Source organism: Apteryx mantelli, chromosome 4 (genome assembly GCF_036417845.1).
Source record: "Apteryx mantelli isolate bAptMan1 chromosome 4, bAptMan1.hap1, whole genome shotgun sequence".
NCBI lineage: Eukaryota > Metazoa > Chordata > Aves > Apterygiformes > Apterygidae > Apteryx > Apteryx mantelli.
Genome location: NC_089981.1, coordinates 64,192,329 through 64,219,303, shown reverse-complemented (window position 1 = coordinate 64,219,303; position 26,975 = coordinate 64,192,329). Strand labels below are relative to the sequence as shown.

Here is a 26,975-nt window from a genome sequence, read left to right as displayed (position 1 = left end):
ACCAGCAGAAAAGGGGGAGGGATGCTGCCCTGTCCCCCCAGCATCCTGCTGACTGCTGGGGACCAGGCTCATACGGCTGCACCATCTACCGGTCACATCTCTCCACCACGCCACTGGGGACCCGCAGAGTTAGAAACTCCCACTTTCCTCACCACCGGCATCCCTAGAAGTCAGTGATGCCACTTTTAACATTAAACTGAGCTAAACCGGGGGTGGGGAGAATCTAATTTCAGACACCACAAGTGTAAACACACCCTGGACGCAGAACAGGCAACAGAGCTGCTAATATTGCTAATTTCCCATTCTCTCAAGTTAACCCTCTCCATGTTCTTTCCTCCTGCGCTGCTCCTGGGCCGGGAGCTCTCTCATAGGCAGACAGTTTTGCTGCTGCCTGAATTTCCCTTCTACAAAAGCAGCTCTCCACAGTCCCAGATGTATCAGACCAAAGGCACTGCTTCTCTTCTCACAACTGCTGCAGGATCTAGCTTTTGTGACCAATCTTCATTTCAGGGTACTCCTAGAGCACAAAAACTGCCTGACTTGCTTAACCACAAGGGCCAAAGCTCACTTACAGTGCAAACATCCTGCCATTGGACCGAGTGTGTCTATTCTGGTACAACAGCCTTCCTAAGTACAAAGACTGCATCTCCATTCAGGTACCTACTATGCCTTCAGTGCTCTGCAAACTCAAAACAGGAACAAGGAGCTTACAGAAAGGAAACAGAGCTAACGAATATTCCTGAAAGGGTAAGGGAAATGGTGATGAACCTTTTTCCTGGTAAGTTAACACTGAGTGCTTGATCAGCTCCAACTTTTTTGGGTAGTGGGGGCCCAGCACAGCTATACAGCACTCCACAGAGCTGACAAGCCATGGACCCCGCAGGGCAACATCCTGTGATACCTACTTTATCAGTTTTAATGCAAACAGTAAATTTGCCTTTTTCTTCATCCCCTTTCTCCCACAGGGCAGCACTTAATTCCCAGATCCAGCTAACTGGAGAAAGTCAGTTATCTGGAAATGACTGGTTGTGGTTTCAGGCTATGGTAGATGGCACTTGCTTGTAATCCCTTCCCTCCCTCTCTCCAGTAGTACTTCTCCTCCCTCCAGTTACCAGCACAAACACAGCAGCACTCCCTTCTGCCCGCCCCTCTCTCCTCCCTCCAGGCTACTCCTTTAGAAAATTGGCTCCGCAGCTGGATTGTAAAATAATCCAGCTGTTCCTATGACAACGTGCTGGCAGCAGGCAGAGATGACGCCAGCACACAGTGTTGGCCCACTCACTACCAACACCCAACTCTGTTTGTTTTGGTTTGGGATGCATTTGTTTTTCTATGCGGGCAGCTCTGCCGAGTACATTTCTGAAGGCTGGAGGGGCAGGAGGAGCCACAATCCCAGAGACGCCAAGAAAGTTGCTGGCTCTGTGATTTACCCTATGGTTTTTGCCCCAGCTTCATCTGATGTGAGGATAAAACCCCTCCAGGGGTCTTGCAGCTGCACACAGTCTTTGCAAGACTTGATCCAGAGCCTGAGTTGAAAGGCATAGTGCAAGACTTTGCGTGTAAGGTTTCCACAGGAAAAAAAAAAAGCCTTCGGTAGAATTGATAGGGGCTATATAGACTTTATTTTAACATCTTTCCTGTCAGCAGAAAGATTCCAGTGTAGAGGGAAGCTAAGGAATTCTTGTTCCTTGTGAAGCATCAGCTAAACACCTGACTGGACTCATCCAGCCTCTCCAGCCTTGATAGAAGCTAGCTCATGTACAGGGGGATTACAGAGGCCATTAGTACAAGCAGAAGGACCTTCCTGGCAGGCTCAGTAAGCACTTCTCATTGCAGGCCCTGAGAAGCAAAGAGGAGTGGGATTCCCCAACATGTACTGTGTTCCCTCCTTAGCCACATCTATCCTTCTAGTTCCCTCTGTCCTGTTTCCTAATCAACACACAACTAAATTGCTTCAACAGACTTAAAAGTAAAAGGAGGTTTCCTCAGGTATTGTACCTATTAGCTCCCCTAAGCAAAGCCTGTTCCTTCTGAGCCCCTGAGATCACTCAGCGGACTGTCTACATGTCTGTGACTCCAACAACAGGTTTCCCAAATAGAAAGGCAGGAATATGTTTGATAGCCCTCAGGGGAGGAATATCATTTCGCTGGGACTAACATCCTTCACTCACAAGGAAAGTCAGCACACCAAAATGCCACTGCTCTCAGCATGAACAAAATCAGACAGTCTGTTACTGTCTGTACATTTTAGTATGTCTCCATTTTTGTTCTGAGGGTCTTGAGAACAGGGTGAGGCATATATATTAAGCAGGACTCCATGGTTGAGCATTTGCTAACATTCTTTTCTTTCAAACTCCAGTAATTAACCATCATTACGAAGCATGACAATGACTATGCCTATTGCACAGCGGACTGCAATAAGGACTCCCACTGCTCTGCTTTCAGTGTGCTGAATGCTAGCAGACAGGGATCAAGAAAGATGGTCCCCAGCAAGAAAAGAAAATCATGAAATCAGGTATGTTATTTTGAAAAAGGATCTCCATGGGCATCCAGCATCAGCCATTCCGGAGCCAGGACACAAATGGCCCATTAACACAAGGCAGTGCAACAAAGGGGATATATCTCAAACTATGCAAGCTTGGTTCTCTGATCTGATGTGACAAGTAGTTGACACACCAGACTGTCAAGTACAATGGAAGTCAAGAGACCAGATTAGCTTAAACCTATGGATGCTTCTTTGATGAGAGCAGGGAAAGAGAAACAACAACCAGAGACATGACTGTTTATGGAAATGCCTTAGCAATTACAGACCTGGCAAAGCACTGTGGCACCTGTCACACCATGGACAATTTGAGTTCGGACAGACCTTAACATATTAAGGGAGTTATCCTTCTAAAACTGTACCTGGCACGACTATAACACTGCTGTTTCCGGGTGCATCACCTGCTCAGCTCTCCACAGCCGTTTCCAAGTTGTTCACAGAATCACAGAACGGTTGAGGTTGGAAGGGACCTTTAGCAATCATCTAGTCCAACTCCACTGCTCAAGCAGGGTCACCTAGAGCAGGGTGCCCAGGACCCTGTCTAGATGGTTTTGAATAGTTCCAAGGATGGAGATTCCACAACCTCTCTGGACAACCAGAGTGCTCAGTCACCCTCACAGCAAAAAAGTTTTTCTTTATGTTCAGATGGAACTTCCTGTGTTTCAGTTTGTGCCCATTGCCTCGCGTCCTGTCACTGGGCACCATTGAAAAGAGTCTGACACCATCCCCTTTACACTCCCCCTTCAGATATTTATATGTATTGATAAGATCCCCCCTCAGTCTTCTCTTCTTCAGGCTAAACAGGCCCAGCTCTCTCAGCCTTTCCTCATATGAGAGATCCTCTAATCCCTTAATCATTTTAGCAACCCTTCACTGGACTTGCTCCAGTAGCTCCATCTCTCTCTTATATTGGGGAGCCCAGAACTGGACGCAGTACTCCAGATGTGGCCTCACCAGAGCCGAGTAGAGGCGAAGGATCACCTCTCTCAACCTGCTGGCAATGCTTTTCCTAATGCAGCCCAGGATGCTGCTGGCCTCCTTTGCCACAAGGGCACACTGCTGGTTCATGGTCAACTTGGTGTCCACCAGCACTCCCAGGTCCTTCTCTGCAGAGCTGCTTTCCAGCAGGTCAGCCCCCAACCTGTACTGGTGCATGGAGTTATTACTCCCCAGGTGCAGGACTCTGCACTTGCCTTTGTTGAACTTCATGAGGTTCCTCTCTGCCCACCTCTCCGGCCTGTTGAGGTCCCTCTGAATGGCAGCACAGCCCTCTGGTGTATCAGCCACTCCTCCCAAGGATACCCTCTGTCCCATTATCCAGGTCACTGATGAATAAATTGAATAAGCATCTCTCTCCTGCACGCTCTTCAACAATGTAAAAGTCCTAGCCGTTGAAGACAGCAGCAGCTACAGGTCAGTGCTGGTTCAGAATTCTTCTAACTTGCCTTCCCTCCTTTCACAATAGCGTTGTTGCTCACAGACAGAGCCAGAAGCTGAGCTAACCCAAACTCTTATCCATGTCTCACTCCTAACTTCCTTTCTTGCCACACAGGGATTTCTGTCCTGGGTTCAAAAGATCAGGAAAGAATGTCATGATCTGCATGTGGACAGGGTTCTTTTTCTTGGGCTGTGGGCTATCTGTTTTGCTGCAAGGACGTGATTAACTTAATATGAGTGCAGAAAGTTTTGAGGTACCTTAATGCAGGGCTGTGCTTTCCTGCCTTTTTACTTATTTTAGAAATCACCCCAAAATTATACACACAGTGCAGCATTTGAATCCAACACGCTCTATAACCTCTACTTTATCCACAGAGCCCTTCAACCTCAGGATCACGAACACACTCTGCCAGCATGCTAGTAACAGCAAGACACTCCTTTGAAGATCTAGCTTCTGTCAGGAGTTCAGTATTGGACTCCCTCACTGGCCCAAGACTGGCTCAGCCCAAAATCTCCCTAAGCCCTTCCTGCAGAACACAGCTCATATAGCCAAAAACAGACTTAGCAAAATAAACAAAAGCAAAGCTCTTCCCCTGGCTAGCATAGCCTGTGGGAGTCCAAACTCTTTGTGTGCTGTGCTTTAATCTTCAGCACTTTTCACAAATGCCATATCCCAATGCCACAATCCCTGTCAAATTTTTTACCATTTCCTAGGGCATTTACAAGAACAGAGCACCCTATCCAAAGCTTCATTAGGCAAGCTATACCCAAGATCAGCACATGTACATCTCTGAAAGGCTTAAGGACAAGAGATTTCATCAGAAGGAATTTCAGTTATTAGACTGCAGAGCAGATGTACTGCAAGGCAAAGAACTGCAAGGGCAAGTCTGGCTCATATCAACCACCTGTCCTTTCTACAAAAAGCATAACTGTCTGCCTGGCCCTGCTGCTAGGAAGGACCCTTGTTATGCTGGGGGACTCTTTGGAAAACAGGTGAGAGTGCAGAGAACTGGCCAAGTATAGTGACACAGAGAATTGAGACAGGATCAGGTGAGTGACTGCAGTAGAAATTTTGCAGAAAGGGCTGGAGGGGCTGCCCAAGGCAGCTGGCTAAGTAGGCTGCTGCACTGTGGGACTGGAGTATCAGCTCTTTGGTTTTGACTGAGCCGGTCACTTACCTTGACTTTAGTGGGGCTTTGCACAACATTTCCTATAGTAGCCTTACAGACAAATTAGTGAGATATGGACTGGATAAGTGAATAATAAAGTGGGTAGGTGGAGAATTGGTTGGACTACCAAGTTCAAAGTGTTCTGATCAGCAGTACAAAACCCAAATGACAGCCAGGTACTAGTGGCACCTCTCAATCCCCAATTCTGGGGCGAATACTCTGTAATGTCTTTAGTAATGTCCTCGGTGATGTGGCAAAGTGCACAACCAGCAAGTTCGCACTCTATACCAAATAATGGGTAGTGGTTGATATGCTAGAAAGAAGGGCTACTACTCAGCACTACACTGCACAGCAGTGTGAGCAACCTGTCCTGGTTGGACCTGCTCTGAGTGGGGCAGGGCAGGGGGAGGGAGGGCACAGACAGACCTGTAGGATCCATTTCCAGGAGTCCCTTCCTACCTAGATTATTGTATGATTCAATACTCCTCTCCTAGAACTAATCACTTATTTTTTTCTCCCCCAGTGCTCTGCTTCCTGGAGGCCAGCAGAGTGCACTGAAAGGCGAGGAATGAAGCATCCCTCGGGCTTACCCACTGGACCAGCAGCACTCCTGCAGGGCTGCAAAAACATGCTGAGACCTCCCAGAGCTGCAACTTGGGTGCGCAGCCTACAGAGCAGGGCAGGGACTTGGCCAGCCACTGGCCGACAGAGGGCACTGCGAGATCCTCTTACCGGCAGGGAAGGGGAGCGAAGGCTGCCTGCGCCGGGAGAGCCCCGGCAGGCGGCCTGGGCCGCGCTCGGGCAGAGCTCGGGGCTGGCCGCAGCCGGCAACGCCAGCGCCGCGGGAGAGGCGCGGGGCGACCGCCGTTGAGGGTAGGAAGCGCCGGTCCCGGGGGCTCGCGGGCGGCCTGCCCAGGCGCGGCGAGGAAGGGCGCGCATTGCTCAGCCGGGACACGGCGGCGGGGCTCCCCAGGCAGCTGCACCCAACCGGCAGGGGCGCTGGTGCCAACCCACGTGTTCACAAGCCAGAGCCCGAGCAACTCCTGAGATTGGCCTGATATCGCTGCTTTAAGCGTTGGATGTTGCTTGTTGCTTCAAGTGTTTGAGGCTACAAGGTTCACATTACCCAATTCTCCTCCTTGATCTTGAGATCTAAACACATACCTAATAAAAAATGAAATTTAAATTCTTACATAACCACATGACTCCAGGCACTGGGGCTTTAAGAAATATATAAAACATTACAGGACTGGTGAAGAAATCCCAAAAAGTAGCACCAAGACTCTTCCACTGATAGAGGACCTGAAGGGGACTGCTGAAACTTAGCAGATGTGGGTAGCCTTGTACCATTTTACTGGACACCTTTGCTATGGCTTATGATCATGCTGCACATTCATTATGAAACCAAGCACTATGGCCACAAAAACATTTACACACTTCTCTCCATTAGCTCCAGTAAAAACTATAGCATATTGGTTTATATATGGAGATGATAAGTATAGAAAAATCAGACATGGGAGAAAAAATCACCAGTGAATGGATGTTTCTTGGGATCCCAGGAAAGAACTGAGTTTAAGGGAGGCAAAACCTAAAACCCCTGCCTAAGGCACCTGACTTGTGCTCTGATGAAAACGGCAGTGGCAGTTTCAGGCATTCCCACGCCAGTCTCTCCACCCTGCTCTCCTGGCCAGGCTTAACATACCCGTTTGCAGGAGTGGTGAAAGGAATGGGAACTCCAGCTGTTCTCACTTGCCATCTGGGAACTTTGCAAAAGCCCCTTTACTCAGTGGCTTGCTAGCTAACAGAATTGGGAACTGGGGTGGCTACAACACAGGCTCCTTTCTATCACCTGAGACAAAGCTAGCAACCCACTTTTTTCAGCAAAGATTTAAAGCAAACTTTAAATCGCTAGTTAGATCTGCCAGAACATGTTATTCACAGATTTTAGAGGTACTCATACATATACATAGAGATGATTCGTACATCTGGAATAGTTCCTTGTCACAAACCACAAACCTTGTCACTGGGCTGTTTCCACACACACTGCCACTGCTATTCCTGAACCCTTTTTGATCCAACTGATCCTACTGATCATAGGCTCAGTGAATCACATAAGTTGGAAGGGGTCTCTGAGGCTGTCTAGCCCAACCCTGCTCAAAGCAGGGCCAGTTAGAGCAGGCTGCTCAAGGACCTTGTCCAGCTGAGTTTTGAATACCTCCAAGGTTGGAGGTTCCTCAGCCTCTCTGGGCAAGTGTTTGATCACCCCCATGTCAAAAATAGGATTTTAAGGGACACACTCTGAAGAGTCAGTGTTCCCAAACTGAATTTAGGCAAATCACTTATGTCCTCAAGACACTCTTCCACAAGCATTTATACAGATCTGCCTGCTACAGGATCTGCCTTCTCCCTTGCTCTGGCACTAGCATTTGACTGACCCTGCAGTAATTTTGGTCAGGGACTCAGACCAGCTGGAATTTAACCCTCCCAAATAAATACATTTTTGTGCCAGTTTAGCTTCCTGAACCAATTCACTGAAGCATCAGACAAGTACCACTGCACAAGCCAGGAAGGGAACAGAATCACATGGACGGGAGTAAAGAAGACAGCAGGACCACAGGAGCACCAATATAGATTGGTTTAAACTATCCTAAAACTGCAGTTTCAACGTCTCGATTTACCTGTCTGTGGGAATCACACGCTTCACAGACTTCATAGGGTTCTGGGGACAGCTAACTGAGTTAGTGCAAAGCCTTGGTTTTTACCTTCAAGGCACTCAGGGGCCAGCACATTTAAAAAGCACACACACACACACACACACACACACACACAAACACAAACAAATCTGAAGATAAACACTATAGTCAACAACTCTAGCCCTCCTGCAGAAGAGGACTCTGCAATAATGTAATGCTTGCTTCTGCAAGAGAGACAATTTTCCAGGGACCTGTCCAAATTCACAGAATGAACTTCCTAGGGACTAAAGACCATCACAACACTCACTACCTGCACCTCCAGAATGCAAGGCATGCTTCTTTCACCTGTAATGGAAATACACTGAAACCTAAAATCCACTGGGTAGAGGAGAGAGGAGCAAACCACACATTCACGTATTAGTCACATTTGAGGTTAATGGGAAAGTACTTAGATGCTACACTAAAAAGCTCATGGTAAAACACAGAATAGAACAGAATGCTTAAATCATTAGAGCCCAAAAGGAGCTCCAAGATCCTCAGGTAGAAATCATTATATAATAAATACTTTGTCCTCATAAACACAGATAATTAAAGTGCATGATGTTTCTTAAAAGGCAATACAAACCTTTGGTTAAGAGTCAGAGCTGGTCTTTACGACATTCCGTGTCTGATCCCCTGCAGGGCACAATCTGTCATCCAATATCCAGTAATTAAGCTATATTTATGACAAGATTGGAAGCTGTGAGGTCACTCCTTGTGCAACTACACGTGCCTAAAATTAGCTATAGTAATCATTCTCACATGCATGCATGTAACAGTTCGGCCTTTAGCAGCAGAAAATGTCTGATGATACAATAGCAAGTGAGAATGCAGCACAGGGAGGAAAAAAGAATGACAGACTGGTCATAAGTTTATACCAATTTGGAAAAAAGATTTTGTTGAGTTTTGACTGAATGGCGTTATACTGAATTCCATATTCCACAAATGGGATTAGTTGGCACTGATCGCAAACACACGGCCATTGCCAATTCCTGAATTGTCTTATTCATATCTACTCTCTGTTAGAAATCAGCAAATAAGCTGCATTTATTTTTGTCGTGAAAACATTTGCACAGTAAAATGGTTCTCAAATTATAGGTTCTAAAAATCACGAAAAAAATTAAAACATAACAATTCTGAAGTGCTAAGCCCTCTCGCCAAAGACGACTTATGTTCACATTATATGACTGGTTTGTTTATCAAGAAGTCAAGTGTTAATCCTGTTCTGGTGTAACAAGCAAGGGTCTTGCACTCCTGTAGTACCATTCCATAACAGGGACTAAAGCTGCAACAAAAGGCGTTTCATTAGGAAGGCAGTTACAAGTTCACATCTTGACCAAATGTAATGGGATGAAGAGCCAGAAGGCATACTCAGTGAAGCACTTGCCTTCAGTACGGTCCCTAGACATATAAGAGTATATACAGGAAACTTTTCTCAAATAAATGTTCCTATTCAGGAACATACCTTCTGGAGCAGATAGCTTGTGTAAGTATCACCCTACAGTTCTAAAAGCTGTGGAAACCATCCCATCAGCTTGCCATGCCCCTCAATTCAGCATACAGACTGAAACAAAGATCTTGAAGACAAAGAATGAGGTAGAGTAACATATTTTCTTGTATGTCTTTTCCACCATACCTGTTTCCCAGTATGGTTCCCTACCTAATTTTACTAAAATAAATTAGTTTTTATGTTTCCCTTAAATCCTACACAATGTTTAGGATGATTATTTGGGGGTGGTTTACCAAACAGCACACATTGCAATTCATTTTGGAGCACTGAATACCTTACACAAATCTAGGGCAGTGAGACAAGTCCTCCTCTAAGCTGTCAGAGCTTGTTTATAGGGCAGCGACACAGGCAGCATCTACAGTACCAAATGAAGCAGGGCCAGGAACTGTTCTCTGGTGGAAAGGCCATGGGGTATGCTCACCAAATCCACATTGCACAGCACTTGGCCCAGGGTCACTTCTGAACCACATGTGGTGCCCCTGCAGCCCTAAGGCATAAGTATTATTTTAGAGGTGTTATTTCAAACACCCTGAATTGAAGAAATGTGAGGGCTGTGCTGTAGGCCAGAGAGGTGTTTTTACAGCATGAAACTAAAGGTACATGTCACATACCCTGGCACAGAGGTTTGTTTGGCAGCATGACATCTGCTAGGATACTGCTGGATGACCCTGTAGAGTGGAGGGAGTCCAGCTTTAGGCAATCTTGCCTACACTGCTGAGTGGGGCACGCACTACTCCCTGAACCATGCCCAAGCACTGTCTTGGGGACTGCTAGCAGGCACAGGTCAAAACTGTTTCAGGGACCCTGTTTACTGTGTAATAGAGCAGGATGGAGAATCAGCAGTCCAATGCTCAAGCTGCCTACCTATTCCCTTTGATTTAGCAGTACAGGCATAGCCAGACAACCCAAGCTTTTGGCTCCTGGTTAGCTGGAACTTGCTAACAAACAGCAGGAGGAAAAAAAAGGAGGGGAGGGGGAAGGAGGATATGAGACTCCTGTGAATTTGTCAAGACTGTAAAGAGCTGTAACTGTAAACTTTCTTTGAAAGTCTGCATGAAATCCTTATCTGTTCTGAAACCCCATTCTTGGCTTTGCACTCAGCTCTTATGTAATGACAGCAAATTACTTTGGTTTATCTTCCTTTGTGTCCTCAAGGTTAGTGACACATCATCATTAGGTTACGTTACCGGTTTAATTGAATTGCCATACCACATGCTTATATGCTATAACAGTGCTTGTCCTTCTCTCTACAGTGTGCTACTGGCAACTGTCATTTCTCCGACAATTAGTTCAAATGCTTCAGAGCAAGAACTGCATCTTTCTCATGCTGAAGTACCCAGAATATTCCAAAGCAGTGTCCAGATAATGTTTTACTTAAAAACGCCAATTACCTGGTAATATATGAATCTTGTACATTACAGACTACATGCTTTAGGACTGACACTGCTACTGTATTTTACGGCCTCTGCAATACTATGTTACTCATTCTAAACAAAAACTTAGTTTTGCAAACAAAAACAAATAAATACTATATTATGAGGTAGTTTCACTTCCCTTATTCTCTAGCATGGGAAAATTCAAGATGGCAATTTAAAAGGACCTAAATCCTTACCAAATGGAAGATGCGATGCAATCAGAATCAAAATGACTCCTTTAAAGTTGCAGCTGTTATCTTTGGCCAACAGGATCAAGTTACAAAACATTTGTATAAAAACAGAGTGCAAATATAGTCAGTGAAGAGGAGCTGAAAAGCTGTTATTCTGCAGACCAAAAATGCGGAGAAAAAAACAGAACAAGAGCTCCATAATTAGAAACAATCGAGATGCTTTGTCCATGTGTTAGTTATGACCTTCTTTTGTTTTCCTGTGATATCCTATTGATATAATATCCAGGTCCCTTGTGGACATCCACTGTTTCCCAGTCAGAAGAATGAGTGGGTTTTTTTAGTTTCACTTCAGCATCTCCCCAAGTCACCAGCACACCTAGTATGTCTGGAAGGTTTGCAGGAAGCATTGTCAAAGAACAACCTTATCAGCAAAAGATCTGAACGGAAGAGAAGCATGGACATATGAGATCACATCTTGGGGTAATTTAAACAAATTTCAGGTACTATCTCAATAAGGAAACACAGAGTAAGAGCAAAAGTTTAGCAAAATAGTTACGAAAGAACATAAGAACAGTCATACACGATCAGACAGAGTCCCTTTTACCACTATCCTGTCTTTTGACATTGGCAACCACCTAGAGCAGGTTGTAAGGTTGTAAGCATGCAGCGCTACTTCCCTAGAATATTCCCCAAGGCTCCAGAAATGTACAACATCAGGACTTCCTGAGCCAAAGGGATGTTTGGGGATTTAATAGTCCTCAATAGTTTTTTCCTCCATTTGTTTTCTAGACTTCTCTTGAGTTCAAGTAAACTTTTAGTACCCACAAAATCATGGAAGGAGGTTTTCCTCTGGTCAGCCATATCATGTGATGAGCAACCTCCTTTTGTCTGTTTTTAAGCCCACCTTTTCCCAAGTTTCATTTGGTGCCCATCATTCTTATACTGAAAGTAATCTCCCCTCACTCTTCAGCCTTCACTAAACCCAAAGAGTCCTAGTTAATTTAACTGTTTCTCATACAGGAGCTGTTCCACAACTTTGAACAACTATTTACTTTTTCTGTACCTCTTGCAGCACTCTACCTCCTTCTGGGAATAAGATCAGAACTGTACATAGTATTCAACAACATAGGCACACCATGGATTTACACCATGGCATAATGATGTTCACGGCTCTGTTCTCTATTCTTTCTGAATAATTCCTAAAGTTTCATTTGCTTTCAGCTACCAAGCCTTCAGCTGAGATTTTCACAGAACTGTTATTATGCCAAGATCTTGTTCCTAAGTGATAAATCAGCCTTTTCTGTATATGTAAAGTTCAGACTGGTTTTCTCCTCATTGAAACACTTTACATTTATCTACACTGAACTTCATCATCCACTCACTTTGTATTGTAAAGTCTTATTGAAGTTCCTCTCAGTCACCCCATTATTCATTGCCTTTTCCAGACCACAGCCTCCAATACAGATCCTTGTAGAAATTCAATATTGACTCTTTCCATGCATTTTTTGTTCTTTTGGCTTCCTGTCTTTTAACCCAGTGTCATCTACCCAGGTGAAAATTTCTCCTCTTATCCCATAGCAACTTAGTTCTTCAGAAGCTTTTGCTGAGAAACTTTGCTGAATGCTCTTTGGAAACCCAAGTAGACTACATGGCTGAATGTCTTTTCTCCATGTGCTTGCTGACTCCTCACAGGACTCCTAACAACGTGTGTGGCAGGACTTCTCTTCAGAAAAACCCCGCTGATTCTCCCAGTACACCACCTTCCTCTGTGCCCACTAGTTCTCTTTTTTAAGCAGTTTTCACTAACTTGCCTGGTAAAGATATTGGTCAATAGCTTGCAAGAATTTCTCTAGCCATTTTTTTTGATTGACATCTTAACTGCTTTCCCACTCTCTCATATCAAAGCACTTCTAAAGTGAGATGCCACACATGACAACTAGTAGATCAGCTATTTAAACTGTGACCTCCCTTGGAACTCTTGGGTATCATCTGGTCCTGACAGCTGAATGCTTTTCATTTTACCTTTCTTTCATAACCTTTCCTATGGACACTTCAACTTGAGACATACCCTCTGATAAATCCCTCATAAAATAGAAGATAAGCAGGAGAATCTTGCTGAGTTTCTCTACAGTGAACGCAGAACAAAATAATCATATAATTTCTTTTCTAGAACCTTATCTTCTCTGAGCAGTCTTTTTTACCTTGACTGTCCATTGGCTCTGATGACTTTTTGGCAGGCTTCCTGTTCTATTTTGACTGTAGGCAGGAGAGTCACAGTTATTGGCAAAATAAGCAAAAAAGGAATGGCAAGAGAACCAGCCAGAACAAATGTTCAAGGATACAGGTAGCTAGTCACCAGCTACACTGAAGTCTGCAACAAGGCTGTCAGGTTTCTTAGGATAACTTAATATACCGCACTTGCAGCATCAGGAAAAAAGAAAAAAAAGTCTTTCATCCAAGTCCATATAGAGATGAATACTAATTGATATTCTGTGTTAATTTTATTTTAAGCTTAATTGTGTTGCCTTTGATTTTTCATAGTGTCACAAATCACTTCTACCCCTGAGTAGCTGCTAGGCGAGATTTCCAAACAGAGACCTGAAGCTAGGGAGGCCTTGTTAAGGACAGTCAGTACCACAAGCTGTTAGAAGTGAGCCAGCTGACACTAGACACCTGGCATTCTGGGCAATCTGGAAAGTCTGCATGTGCTTCTGCCCACAGCGCATGTCCCCCAACTTGGGGGAAAAACAGGGACAACAGCTCTGGAAAAGCAGTAATGGAGTCCATACAGCCTTATGACCCCAATGTGTATTCCTGGTCACAAGAAACACTGCTTTTCTCAAAGTATCACACTGACCACTATACACCCAGCACTCCCAAAGTGCTATACCTTTGTCTGGCTGGGAGAAAGCACCGAATGGCCTGAACTGCAGCCCTGGCTGAGAGGGCACTGCCATCAAGGGGCGGCCCCAGGACTCTGACAGCCAAGGCCAACCATGCCCACCAACAAGCACTGCGCCCAGCTGCTCAGGACCCAGACGCTGAGGCAAGGGAACGCGGCCAGCGCCCCGCGCCGGCCGTTGGACCAACGGTCCCAGCCTCGCCTGCGCGCGACCGCCCGCGCCCCGCCCCCTCCGCGCGCCCCTTCCTTCCAGAACCTTCCCGCAGCCCAGCCGCACGCGCGAGCCTCAGCCCCGGGCCAACGAAGGGAAGACGGTACCGCCGCTTTCCCATATATGGGCACGGCCGGAAGCACTTGCGTCATGGCGTTGGCTCGTAGCGTCTCCGCGGGGAGTGGGACGTCACGTCCCTGACGTGCCGCGCTCCTCGGCGCCCCGGCAACCAAACAGTAAACAGCGCGGCGGGGAGGGCGGCGCGCGCAGGCGCGGGCGCCGCGCGGCCGGGGCGCCGCGGGGCCGGGGGCGGCCGCGGTCGCGGCGGCGGGGAGCGGCGGCCGGGCCGGGTCGCGCAGGTCCGCGCCGCGCCCGAGCCCCGGGTCCCCGCGGCGCTGGCGCCGCCCGGGCCCGGCCCGAGCCTCTGCGCAGCCCGCGGCCCAGCGGCTCCGTGCGGGCGCGGCGGGCCGCGCTGCCCCCGGCGCGGGGGAGGGCGCCCGTCGCTAGCGGCGCCAGGTAAACGGGGCTGGTCCTAGCGCGGCTGGAAGCAGCCTGCCCTGTCGCCCTGCCCTCGCGCCTCGGAGAGGGCGCCTCGCCCCGCCAGGCAGCGGGAGCGCCAGGGCGGCCGATGCGCACGGGAGCGTCGGAGCTGCAGTCCCTGCCGGCGTCAGAGGGACCCCGTGTCCGTCCGGGCAGCCCTCGTGTTTCTGGGGTCGCTCTCCCGCACGGCCATTCTTTATTCTGCCATAAACGTATTTAAGGCTCTTTGTGCTGTTTCACTGCTCTGCTTTTCGTAATTCACAGTAACAGTCACCCTATTCTTTGCCTTGCATCGCAGCTTCCATTTCTAAGAATTAATTACAATACTGCCCTCAATGGGATCAGGAGCAAAGGAGGCGTCAGAAATAATGCTAGTATTAGTTGCTTGTCTTATCATCACATTCCATTGTTTTGTTTCACAAAGCTGCGCACCAGTATCTGTGTGATGTATCAGATACCATTTATAATTGAGGCACATGCATTTAATTCATTCCAAGCAGAGATTTATATGCTGCATTACTCCCCCTCATGGCTCTATTGAAGTCGGTGGCAAGATTCCCACTGATTTAAGTGAGATTTTGCTCCAGAGTTCTCAAATGCTAGGAAGCAGATAAATCACATCCACAACATGCCATAAATTTAATCTAGCACATCCTGAATTCCAGATTGTCCCTGGCTGAAGGCAAAGAGTAATGTTAGGGCTGGAGCCTGGGGTTGAACATTAGAGGTGTCATGCAGTGCCACCCCTGAATTTGACATCATTGCGTAACAGATGTAAAAGCCGACACTCACACTTGGCACTTGCTGTAGTTGCTGTCTGAAGGAAAAAGCCTCAGTTAATCTATGGGGTTACTTTATCTCAGATGTACAAATTCCGCCCTAGATTTTGCATTAACTTGTCCTGTGATCTTGAGAGATGATGGGCCAGAATCACTCCACCTACTTGGAGGAGACTTGTTCAGTGTTTTGGGAATCTGAAGACCACTGTTCCTTTCTGACCCTCTGCTGAGCATCAGGTGTCTTTGACAGCATATGCAGGCTTTCTTAAGGCCCCTGAATTCTCCAGCTATGAACCTGCTGGTCTTTCAGCAGAAGGCATGTTGTGATTCCAGATTTACTGACTTTACCAGGTTGCTTGTCATGTGAGTCGCACTTTCTTGGAGCTGCACCTACATGACTGCTTGAGGGTCATTGCTACTGTGCATTTGCTGTGCCTGGGTGTTAGCCTTGTAAACTAGAGTGGTGATGTGAAAGTAGCTGCTTCTAAGTGGGTGGCATCTCAGTAGCAACCAGAGTCAGTGCTGAGGATCTGTTTCATTCTTTTTCAGTTGTCAACGCTGCCTCCAGTTTAATGTTGAAAGATGGGAAGCTGCATGGGTAATATTCACTTTTGCACAGGGCAGGCCTTGTTGTTGAGCAAGCTGTGAAGCTGCAATACACACTACTGAGATGAGATATATCCTGTGCGTGCTCTGACTGGGGAAGGGGTGAAGAAAGCAGAGCTTGCTTCAGTGACCAGGAAGCCTGGGGTTACACAAACCCAACCCTGAATGCTGGAGACTCCTCAAGCCTGCACAGATTTCCTGAGAGCACAGGGTCAAGGTGACCTCCGGTTGGACCCACATGCCAGTGCAGGATTTCTGTGGCACCTTGAGAAAGAGGTTCTCAGGAGCTGGAGTGACAGTGCTGGAGGCTGTCAGGGAAGCCTTGCTGCTGCTCTGTGGGACTCTTCATATGCTGCTGCCTTCACCTCTGCATTAGGGAGGGAGCAGAAGAGTGCTCTGCACACAAGGGCAGCCTGCCCCATCCTGGTTAGGCAGGCCAGGGAGGCACACATTCCAGTGCGCAAGCAGCAGGAATGACAAAAAGCAGCAGCTCTTTTAAAATGGCTGAGGGAGGAGAGGCCATGTTGCAGCCAGGGACCCCAGGTTGGGAAGCACATTCCCAGAGCAGGTGGGCTGTTCACTATTCAGCCTATACTCATTCTGTTGCAAAGGCTGAGCTAAGGCTAACAGAAAATGCAGGGCAAGGAAAGGGTGAGCATTTTGCCATATACCCCTTGCAGCCCAAAGTGAGGGAGTGAGAAGAAAGTGGGTGAGCACATCTCTCCCCTTTATCTTCTTCCAGCTTTCTCAGTACTGTTTCTGGGGTGCCAGACCCAGCCCAGGGCACCAGCAACAAGGGCAAGTTTCTGGGCCTCTGCAGGCAGAAGGAAGCTGTGCTGCTAGGAGCATGCAAATGCCAGGGTGGACCCCAGCCTGGCACCAGCCTCAGTGATTCAGAGGCTGAAACTCTTCTGCCCTTCTTAGTTCAAGTTTGTTGAGGAAAGGCCACATTAGAGGTGAAATGCAGAGGTACAAGGGCACAGGAAGGACACCAAGCCCAAGGCAGGCATCCCCAGACGGAGAGGAAGGGGGAAGGTCAGAGACAAGGAGATCACCCTGGCAGCCATCCCAGGTGCCACAGCCCATCCTGATTAATACATCAGAGGGATGGCAGACCTGTCCTTAAGGATATTCCCACCCTTGCCCCTGGAGCACCCCCTGCCTCAGGCAGCAGCTCACGAGTCTCAGCCCATATTACAGAGAAGGGAACCACTTTGGGGTCATAAGGAAGTGATGCAAAAGGCAACACAAGAACAGCTCCAGATTCAACTTAAATGCTTTTATTGACAATGTCTCTGAACAATAATAAGCAGACAATGCTTAAGTTTCATTCAAATTCACTTTCCACATGTCAAAAAAGACCTCAAGGTAGAAAAAAATAAAATAAAAATATAAATATCTGAGAATCCATCTTAATAAATAAATTAAAAACACAATAAAAACGTTTTCATGGAAAACTTATGTCAGAACATTCAGACCACCTCAACAATGCATGATCAGTAAAGTTACAATGAACATCAATGTAGAACTACAGTACATGGATATAGCTATTTATCTACCTACTAGAAAATAAAATAGAGTCTCTTTCCCCTCCCACATAAGATGGGTCATTGCTAAGTCATCAGAACACGATATTGCCAGGAACACAGTAGTTATTGTTAATCAGCTGCACTAGATACGAGTTGGAGATACCCAGCACCAGGTTAATTCCAATAGTTTAAAACCAAGAGATTAATTAGTTAATGCTAGTGATACTAAGGAGGGGAGGGAGTCACCAACCCAGCCATGTGGGACATGCTACAGACTAACAGCTCTCATGGATGGGCCATTGGGGACAAGACAAACTCCATGCGATTTGCTACATCTCTGGAAGAGGTACGAGGCCTCAGCATGGGGCGCTCTGCCAGGCCCCGGGGCACCAGGCCAGATAGAGGGGGTGGCGGTGGTGGGGCCCTCCCCAGGCCTGGGGACCCGTGGGGCACAGCGGTGAGTCCATGGGGGCGCACGGGCAGGGGAGGGGGCCCGGCAGGTCAGTCAGTACGAGGGACTTGGGCCCCTCACAAGGCCAGCAGGGTGGGGGAGCTGAGAGAGTCGGACGAGGGCTCGTTGCTGCTGCTGCCCTTCCGGTGCGCGGCGGCACAGCTGGGGAAGGCGTCCGCCTCAGGGTAGGTGAAGACAAAGGTGGAGGTGTAGGTGCTGGGGCAGGGGGTGCAGGTCACCACAGGGGTGCAGAGGGGCTCCAGCTCCCCACTGGTCCCGGCACCCAGTGACTCCCAGTCTGACGTGTAGAAAGAGGAGGCCCCAGGCAGGTCCATGTCAGGCACAGAGCGGGAGGCCTCCCGCGGCCCTGTGGCAAAGAGCAGCTCGTCAAAGGGCTCAGCCTTGAGCTCCAGCCCACCACTGCTGCTCTCCTTAGGCGGTGCGGCCGGTGGGGCCTCAGCCAGCAGCGGCAGGGCAAAGGCTGCCTCCTCGGTGGCAGGGGGACTGGGGGCACCCAAGTCCAGCACAGCAGCGGCTGCCAGCTCCTCGGAGAAGCGCAGCTCCTCGGGCATCTTGCAGGCAGGTCGGTGGGCTGCCAGGATGAACTCCAGCTTCTCCTTCTCCTTCAGCAGGTTGGCTATCTCTGCCTGCAGCGTGGATTTCTCCTCCTCCAGCTGGTCTGTCTCCTGTGGATAGAGTGGGCTGTCAGCCAGGGCCAGCCTCGCACCCCAACACCCCCAGTTGAGATGCCACCCCCCCCCCCCATCCCATCCCCAGGATGCCTGCACATCCAGGCAGCGCTTACCGCCTGCAGTGTGTCGGTAAGCTCCCGCCGCCGGTTGCGGCACTTGGCCGCTGCCATCTTGTTCCTTTCCCGGCGGATCCTCCTTTTCTCCTCCTCCTCCGGAGACAGCTGCGGGCAGAGAGAGGCCGCTGAGTCGCGCCGCCAGCCTCGTGCCCCGGCAAGGGCAGCCCCCGGCCCCGGCCCGGCCCAGCCCAGCCCGGCCCCCCGCTCACCTGCTCCACTTTGCCCCTGCGGCCGATGCTCTGCCCGCGGGCTCCCGGCGCCTTGAGGGCGGCGGGCCGGGAGTAGGCGCCGGCGGGCGCCGCGACGCCGTAGGGATGGCCGCGGCTCTGCGAGGGGGCCACCGAGGAAATGAGGGTGGGCTGCACCAGCCACTGCAGGTCGGGGCTGGTGGAGATGGCCGTCACCGTGGGCACGAAGCTGGCGCTGGACACCGCCAGGTCGGCGCAGAAGTCCTGCGGAACAAGGGCAGAGGGGGGCTGTGAGCGGGGAGGGCGGCGGCGCCCCGGGCCGCCCCCCGCAGCCCCCGGGGCCGCGCCGGCGCGCTGCCATCACCCGGCTCCACATGAAAGGGAGCTGTTATAAATATCTCTGACGTCTGCGCTGACGCAGACGCCGCTCCGGAGTCTCCTCAATGAACTCGCGTTTTATCAATGAAGCCGCTTTACACACCCGCTGCAGAGCGCAGCCCGAGCCACGGCTCGCCGCCCGCCCCGCCGCCGCGGCACAGGGGCCTCCCCGCCGCCGCCCCACGCGGCCCCGGCCCGGGGCAGCCCGCCGCCTCCTCCGCGCCGCCCGGTACCGTCCCCCCGTCCCCGCCGGGGTGTCCCCCCCGTCCCCCCCGCTGCCCCGGGCGAGGGGGAAGCCGGCGGCCCGGCCCTCACCTGCGGGTTGACAGGCGAGCCCATGCTGGAGAACGAGTCCGCCGGGGACGGGTAGTAGGTGAGGCTGTCCCCGGCCGGAGAAGCGCTGCTGCAGCGAGAGGAAGGCGCCTCGTAATCACCGGTGAAGCCCTGGTACATCATGTCGGCTCGGCGCGTGCACACCCGGGGCCGTGGGAACGGAGTGTCCTCGGGCGGGAAGCAGGGATAGAAGGAGGTCGGGAAGGCCGGCTGCGCCCGTCCGTGCCGCCGCGTCGCTCCGGCTCCGCCACTCGGCTCGCTCTGCGCTGGAGTACCGCGCCGCGCCGCCCTTTTATACCCTCCCGGCGTGTGAACAGCCGACGTCACTGGGGGACGCACCACTCGCGCCCGAGGGGGGGCCGCCGGCCCCGCGCCGCGCCGCCCCGCCCCGGGGCCGGCCCGCCCGCCCCGCCCCCGCCGCCTCCCGCGGGGGGGCGCGCCGCGAGGCGGGGGGGAGGGCCGGCGGCCGCCGGGCGGCGCGGCGGGGGGAGGGGCGGCCCGGCGGCGGCTCCCCTCCCCCCGCGCGGCGTGGTACCGCCCGCGCGGCGTGGTACCGCCAAGCTCGGGAACCCACTGACGCAGATATCCTTATATGGGATACATCCGTGCGAGGGGTGTGACTGACGGGAACCGCTCCAAGCTGCAGCCAAGTGCGGCGGGCGGCGCGCCCCGCGGCACGGACCGACGGGACGCGGCGGGCCCCCGCCCCCCCCCGCGGGGCCGCGCCCCCCGCGCGCCCCCGGCGGCGCCGGGGCCCCTCCAAGCACCGCGGGCTCGGCGGCCGCAAGGGCTCCCTGCGGGGGCAGGCAGAGCAGGGCCGGCCGAGCAGCCGGAGCGGGGTTACTCCGCCGAGAAACACACATGTACTTTTTATTGCAAATAAATCCCGTCGCTGGCACCGAGCGGTTTCTGTCTATAGCTCGGCACTGGAATATTACAGGCTGTACATGCGGAAAATCTAACCTACTCCATTTCCTACAGTGAGGAAAATGTTACACTCATGTGGCATTATTTACTTTTCTATTATATATGCAGAGTAAGAGCCGAGAATGAGGATAATGACACAGGGCGCTGGGAAACCTTGCCAGGGAAGCCTGGGGGGCTGCAGGGGGAGACGCGGCCCCTCGGGAGGGCTGGGAGAGCTCGGGGGCGCGAGCGGGCAGGGAGCCACTGGGAAACCACCGGCAAGGAGCGGCGGGCAAGGCTTGTCCTTTCCCCCAGTTTAGGTTTTGTTTTGATCCCGGCTGCAGCAAAGCCGGAGACACCCACCCACAACGGGGATGTCAGGCAGCCCTGGCTCAGGTCAGGCAAAGCTGGGAGCCAGACCGCAGACTCGCCTTGCACGGGAGCCAAGAGATCGCGGCTATAGATAGTAACAGGGAAGCTGCAGCAGCAAGCGTGTTTACAGCAACAAACAGAGCCTGCAGCGCAGTCTCCAAGCAGGAGCGTCACCCAGCCCGGCTGGGATCCTGCTGGCAGCCTCTCCTGCTGTTTGAGCTCATGGGCTAAATGCAGCGCCTGATGCTGCTGCTGTGGCTGTTGCTGCGCGAGCAACCTCCGTTCTTAGAGATCTGGGCCACGGGGGCGGGAAAACTGGGCCAGCTGCTATTTCTGCGCTGCCCGTCAGAGCGGAGGGGACAGCCAAGGACTGCCGCGGCGCATGGCCCACTCTGCTCGCTGGCAATGGCCTGCGGGCCGGGAATGCCTCTCGCCACCTCTGCACCAGCCCGGTGGCCGGCCCCAGCCTGGAACGGTGCCCAGGGCCGCGTGCTCCGGCCAGCCTCTGCCCCACGCTGCCCCATGCTGACAGCGAAGGGGTCTGCCCTCACCAGTGAATTTGCACAGCCCGGCCGGGCCGTCCCTGCCCCCCAGCTGCTGCAGCCACATCCCCGCAAGGCCCAGGAGGGCAGCTCGGCTGCTGCACCGGTGCCCAGCGTGGAGGAAAGCCTCCAGCACGGTTCGAAGCCCGAGGCGTTTGCGAGCCACACGTCAGGGACCACTTGCTGAGTCCTGCTTCTGCCTGCAGACAGCCCCGGCGTCCCCCCTGCCAAACTGCACCCGCAACAGAAACTTCTGGAAACCAGGGGGGGACCTTCTTCACCAAGAGCCCAAAATATTTTGGTGGCACCGATGCAAGCTGTCTGTTGCTGTCTCTGCTGGCGACCAAGCGCGCTCTGTTTGCACCAAATGGAAAGTGCACAGACGCTGCACACTTCTAGCATGTGCCGACGGAGGCAAGGAAACAGAGAAACCAAAAACACATGACGTGGGTTTGTTGTTTGCTCCAAACATGGGGCACACACGGTTTTACCACAATGTCTGTGAAAAAAAAAGGAGGAAGCGAGCAGTACCGCAGGGACAAAACACAGTCAGAGCGTAAACCTCTGCCCGGGTGACGGGGTTGCCCTTGCTCCTGTGCCACAGCCTGACAGAGGCTCTTCGCCCAGCTCCGCCAGCAGCGAACGAGCCGTCCCTTGGCCCTTTCACAACAGCAGGACGCAAGCACCACGAGCCCGCTGACTGCCGTGACGCTGTTAAACTCGCTCGAGCAGGGTCAGCGGGGCTCTGCCGGGCCCTGGCGGTGCTCCGCCGGGGCTCGACCCAACGTGCCACTGCCCGGCTGGGACTCCCGCAGCCCCCGGTGTGCGGGATCCCCTGTCCTCACATCCTCCTTTCACCACTCTCCGGACTGGCCCTGCACAGGGGAGGGCTGCTGGCTGCTATCTCCCGGTGGGACGAAGAGGCCATGGCCACTGCGCTGCCCAGGCATCGCCACAGCACTGGCACACACCAGCCAGGGACCTGGTCTGGGGCGCCCCAGCAGTTGTCCCCTCCTGCTCCACTTGGCTTTGCCCCCTGCCAAGCGGGGAGGTGGGAAAGCTTGCAAAGCTTGCAAAGCCTGCTGCCTCCTGCTTCCCAAGGGTGTGACGAGTTCCCCAGCCTCAGTGCACAGCCCTCAGCCCGGGACCGCAGGCCTGTGCCCACACTCTTCCCAGAGCCAAGCTTGCGACTGTGCTCAGGCTTCGAAAATCACAGCAGAGAAGGGCCTGCAGTGCGTGGGACAGCGTGACCCGCATGGCCATGACCAGTGCCCGGGACAGGAGATGGCTGTGCCTAAATTTGGCCGCTCACCAGGGGAAAGTTCATGGCAGCAGCGTGGCCCACTGGCAGCCGGGTGACAGCTCAAACGGATCCTGTCACCACAACTAACCACACTGAGCGGTTCCACGTTTCACTTTCCGTGCGCACGCTGCGACAAACATCTGCCTCTTGCCAGGGGGCTGCCGCTGGGAGGTTGGCGGTGGAGAGGAGCCCGCGAGGGAGCCTGCTGGGGGCTGGGACACAGCAACATGGCCATACGCACTAAAAAATAATTCCTTGCTCTCAAACACTCCTCTGCACCGAGAAGCCAGCGCCACCTGGCCCAGCTGCCAGTGTAATCAGCAGATCCCCACAATAGCTCGAGCGCCGTTGCAGCACAGGCCTTGTGGGCGGGCGGCAGGGGCATTAGTGCAATTCCCCTTGCACGCGCACACACACATGCTGTTCCCCGTCTCCTGCGCCACACGTGCTCTGGCACAGTGCGAGGGGCCCCACCATCTGCCTGGCCCCGCGGAGGCTTGCAGAGCTGGGCGGGGACCGCGGGGTTCTGGAGCGAGCGGCAGGAAAAGCAGGAAAGGGGGCTGGTAAATCAGGGTTGGGGGTCTGCCCCCTCCCTTGGTGTGGCAGAGGAGCAGGGGGTTGGAGAAGGGCCCCATCACATTATCTGGGGGCTGAGCTGTGGCCTTCCTGCGAAGGCCACCTCGCCTGGGAGCTCCCAGGAGGGCAGAGTTCCCACCTTCATGGGTCCTTAAAATGCAGAACATACCTATAGCCAAGTATAAATAGTAATTAATAATCACAGCAGCTGGGTGTGTGACAGGGACATCCCAAAGAATAAACACAGCGAGCAGAGACATCCCAGCATCTCGTGGTCATGAGGCCACATGCCACTAGCCACCAATCACCGCCGATCATGCTGCCGGTGCCTCCCACCTGTTCCCACCGCGCCGCCTGGGGCTCTCGCCTGCACCACGCTGGATGCTGACTCTCGCCCGGCTGGACCTGGCTCCACCGTGCTTCGCGCAGAAACAGCAGGTCTCGAAGGCAGCTTTGCCCCTCGCGGTGCGTCCTGTGCCCCTGTGACCAGGCTGGCCTTGGGACCCTCACCTCTAGCAGCAGTGACCCCAAAGTGACGTGTTATAACCCAGAGCAGCGCAAGCGCAACGTCCTCCCGCCGCAGCTCCTGCTGCCAGGACAGTCCCTTTCTACCGCTGGTGTGGGGTGAGGAGCCTGGAGCACGGCAGCCAAGCTGGCCTCTTATCTCCAGCGCCTCCAAGGCGACGGGCCGTCCCACACTGCTGCGCGCGGTATCAGTTATAATCCTACCACCATCGGTCAGCCGCAGGAGGAGAGGAAACTACTCAAAACAAAACGACCCACGCACTTGTGGGACTGCTCAATATTTAGCAGTAAAACCCCAGAAATGAAATAGGGCGAGAAAGCAAGCTCACACACTGCAGCGAGAGGCAGCACGCTCAAACCCCATGACAGACAAACGGATCCAGGTCTTTTTCAGCTAATCAAGCGAGATCCAAATGAGGCGAGCGCAGCTGCACTGCCCTCGCTGGAACCCCACAAGGAACGCACAACAAAACCCGACACAAGCAGGAGTCGGCCTGAGCTTTTCGTCACATCCCCAAATCTCCGGAGTGCTCTCTGGAGGCGGTGGCTGGACAGTCCAGCCGTCCCCCTCCCCGTGAGCTGCTCTTCCCCGCGGGGCAGGCAGCCAAGGCCACGCTCACGCTGAGGCTGGGGTCTGGTGAAGGGGCCATAGCTTTGCTGCAGGCCCTGGGCGCAGGGTTCCCAAAGAAAGGGGGACACGGGTATGCAAGCAGGAAGTGATGAGATCAAGGAGAAGATGACCGCTCTGCTTCGCTAAGGAGATTTTGTTGTGGGCAGAGAACAAAACAGCAGAAGACAAGGAAAGGGACAGGATGTTGAAGATTGTTTGGCTCAGGACAGAAACAACCCTCCAATTGTTGTGGCTAGGGAGTGCTCAGGCAGCTGCATCTCCCAGGACAAGCAGAGCATCACAAAGCTGAAGATGGCCTCGGGGGGAAAGTCTAAGGCTTTGCCACTGCCTAAAGAAACACCCCTGCTTCAGGAGAAGTCCCCAGATCACCTTCCTCCTGTGTCTGTCGGAGACCAGCGCATCTGGGCGAGCTGCCCAGGAGAACAGCCTTTAACACAAACAAGGTCTCTTTCTTTGGGTCCTGCGAGTCCTTGGCTCGAGCGGCGATGGGGCTGCTGGAAGGACTCACAGGGATTCAAGCTTACTCCTTCCTGGCCCAGTGAGAATCATATTAATGTGTTGATGCTGAAATGAAATGGAGTGATTTGAAAGGAAGATGTTTGCTGACGGTTCTGGGTGAGCTGTCCCTCGCCCTGGACAGCCGGACTGCACGCTGTGCAGAGCCCAGGGAAGCCAACAGCTCTGTGGAAAGAGGCTGCCACTGCAGGAGAAAGACCCCAGTAATGCAGCAAGAGAATAAACGATGAGGCATGACTACACTGGCCTCCCCTCCCCGAGGAACTGGGAAAACCCCAGGAAACTGAAGTTCCTTAGACGGTATTTAAGAAATCAAACAAATATGAAATTCAATATTGTTAAATGGTCTGGGGTTAACTGTACCATGAAGAAATACACATGTAAACAGCGCGGAGCACTGCCAGCACAGCCCCGCGGCTTTGATCCTCCCTCCCCAAGGATGAAGATCTGCCAAGCGGTTTGGTTTGGTGGGGGGGGGGGCAGGGGAGAGGGAAAATCCTTTGTGTTAACTCATCCCTAAATAGCTGCACAGCGGCAGCAAAACCCAAGTAGGGGCTTGCGCAGAGACTCCTGGGAGGAAAATGAGATTCTCGCAGGTCAGCTCGGGTCCCTGCTCCACCTTCGCGTGGCAGACAGGGTCCAGAGGAAGGTCTCTGCTGCTGCCTGCTGCCACCCACCACTTGCTCCAAGTCAATACAAGCACTTAATCAAGGCCCATACCAGCACCTGAGATGAAAACATGTAGACAACAGGCAGACTGCAGAGTACAGGCCTCAACTGCCCGCATAGACCAGGCGCGGTGACTGACTTCAGGAGGCGATTTGGCACAGGGGCCCCAACCTCTCTGCGCTCAGCCCCGCTCATGGTGCCTGGGGCACTGCCGTTGAGGCACGACAGCAGGCCGATGCGGACCGCTAACCTGCTTTCTCCCTCCTTGCTTCAGAGAGTAAACAGAGCCCAGCAGGCTGCAAAATTGGCACCCAGCACCTGTGTGAGATACACCTTGATCCTGCTGGCTTCACCAGGAGCCAGGAGCGTCAGCGTGGGCGCAGGGCGGGAGCGGGCGGACACCCGCAGGGAGAAAAGGAGCCCTGTGCTCCAGCACAGAGCCCCAGCGAGCAGCGCTGGAGAGCTTCCCGCAGCCACCCATCTGCGCCACTGGCTTCCTGTAAACAGGGATTCCCTCCTGCCTTTCGCCAGGAAAACCACGCGTCTCCCCAGCGGCTCAGAGGCGGCACTGGAGAGAGCGACCTGACCAGCCCGCTCTGTCCAGCCGGGTACGAGGGAAGCAGAGGGAGGAGACGGGGTCTGCGCTCACGAGGCTGGACTCGAGTGCTGGGCACGGTGGGGGATCCGCACGCACACACAGAGCACACACAGCCACCTCTGGGTCATCACCTGAACACCCATGCCTGCCTCCCCTCCGCCCCGCGGCGGGCGCTCGGGACGCACACGTCCTGCCCTCCGGCTCGCCCGCCCGCTGGCTGTTTCTAATGGTGCGGATTTGCGACACTCGCCAGCACACGTACCCAGGAACAGGCCGGGTCTTGCGCGGGAGGCGAGCGAAACCCGTTCTGCCACCTCAGCACTGGGCCGGGAGCTTCCCCGCTGGAAGCAGTGCCCAGCTGCTCCCCCTCACCGCCACCGGCGCCTGGCTGAGCCGCGCCAGGCGCCCAGCCCTGAGCCCAGCAGACGAGGAACGCTTGCAGGCGCCTTCCCGCTGTGCCGGGGCAGGGGACAGGGACGGGGACGGGAACCACCACTGGTGACACCGGCCCACCCCAGCGAGGGCCCCGGCACCGGCTCCTGCCCGCACGGGAGCAGGCGGGCGCACTGTGGGCCCGGGCACCCCTCGCACGGGCACCCCTCGCAGGAGGCCTGGG

The 26,975-nt window shown here is 52.9% G+C and overlaps 1 protein-coding gene across 1 annotated transcript; it reads right to left on the bottom strand.

Annotated features, from left to right (window-relative positions):
• Window positions 1-17,298: 17,298 nt before the first annotated feature.
• FOS (Fos proto-oncogene, AP-1 transcription factor subunit) lies at window positions 17,299-20,009 on the bottom strand. Its single transcript, XM_067296831.1, has 4 exons — window positions 19,704-20,009; window positions 19,032-19,274; window positions 18,820-18,927; window positions 17,299-18,700 (listed from the first exon to the last, which is right to left on the bottom strand). The coding sequence occupies exons 1-4, from the start codon at window positions 19,842-19,844 to the stop codon at window positions 18,092-18,094; spliced, it is 1,101 nt and encodes a 366-aa protein (XP_067152932.1). The 5' UTR covers window positions 19,845-20,009; the 3' UTR covers window positions 17,299-18,091.
• Window positions 20,010-26,975: the final 6,966 nt, after the last annotated feature.

What these genes read in the sequence shown, in the direction of transcription:
- FOS (XM_067296831.1), bottom strand. Translation starts at nt 19,844, where the DNA reads ATGATGTACCAGGGCTTCACCGGTGATTACGAGGCGCCTTCCTCTCGC. An exon ending in GCTCGCCTGTCAACCCGCAG is followed by an intron (nt 19,275 to 19,703) that starts GTGAGGGCCGGG and finishes CTTGTTCCGCAG; the next exon opens with GACTTCTGCGCCGACCTGGC. An exon ending in TTACCGACACACTGCAGGCG is followed by an intron (nt 18,701 to 18,819) that starts GTAAGCGCTGCC and finishes CTCTATCCACAG; the next exon opens with GAGACAGACCAGCTGGAGGA.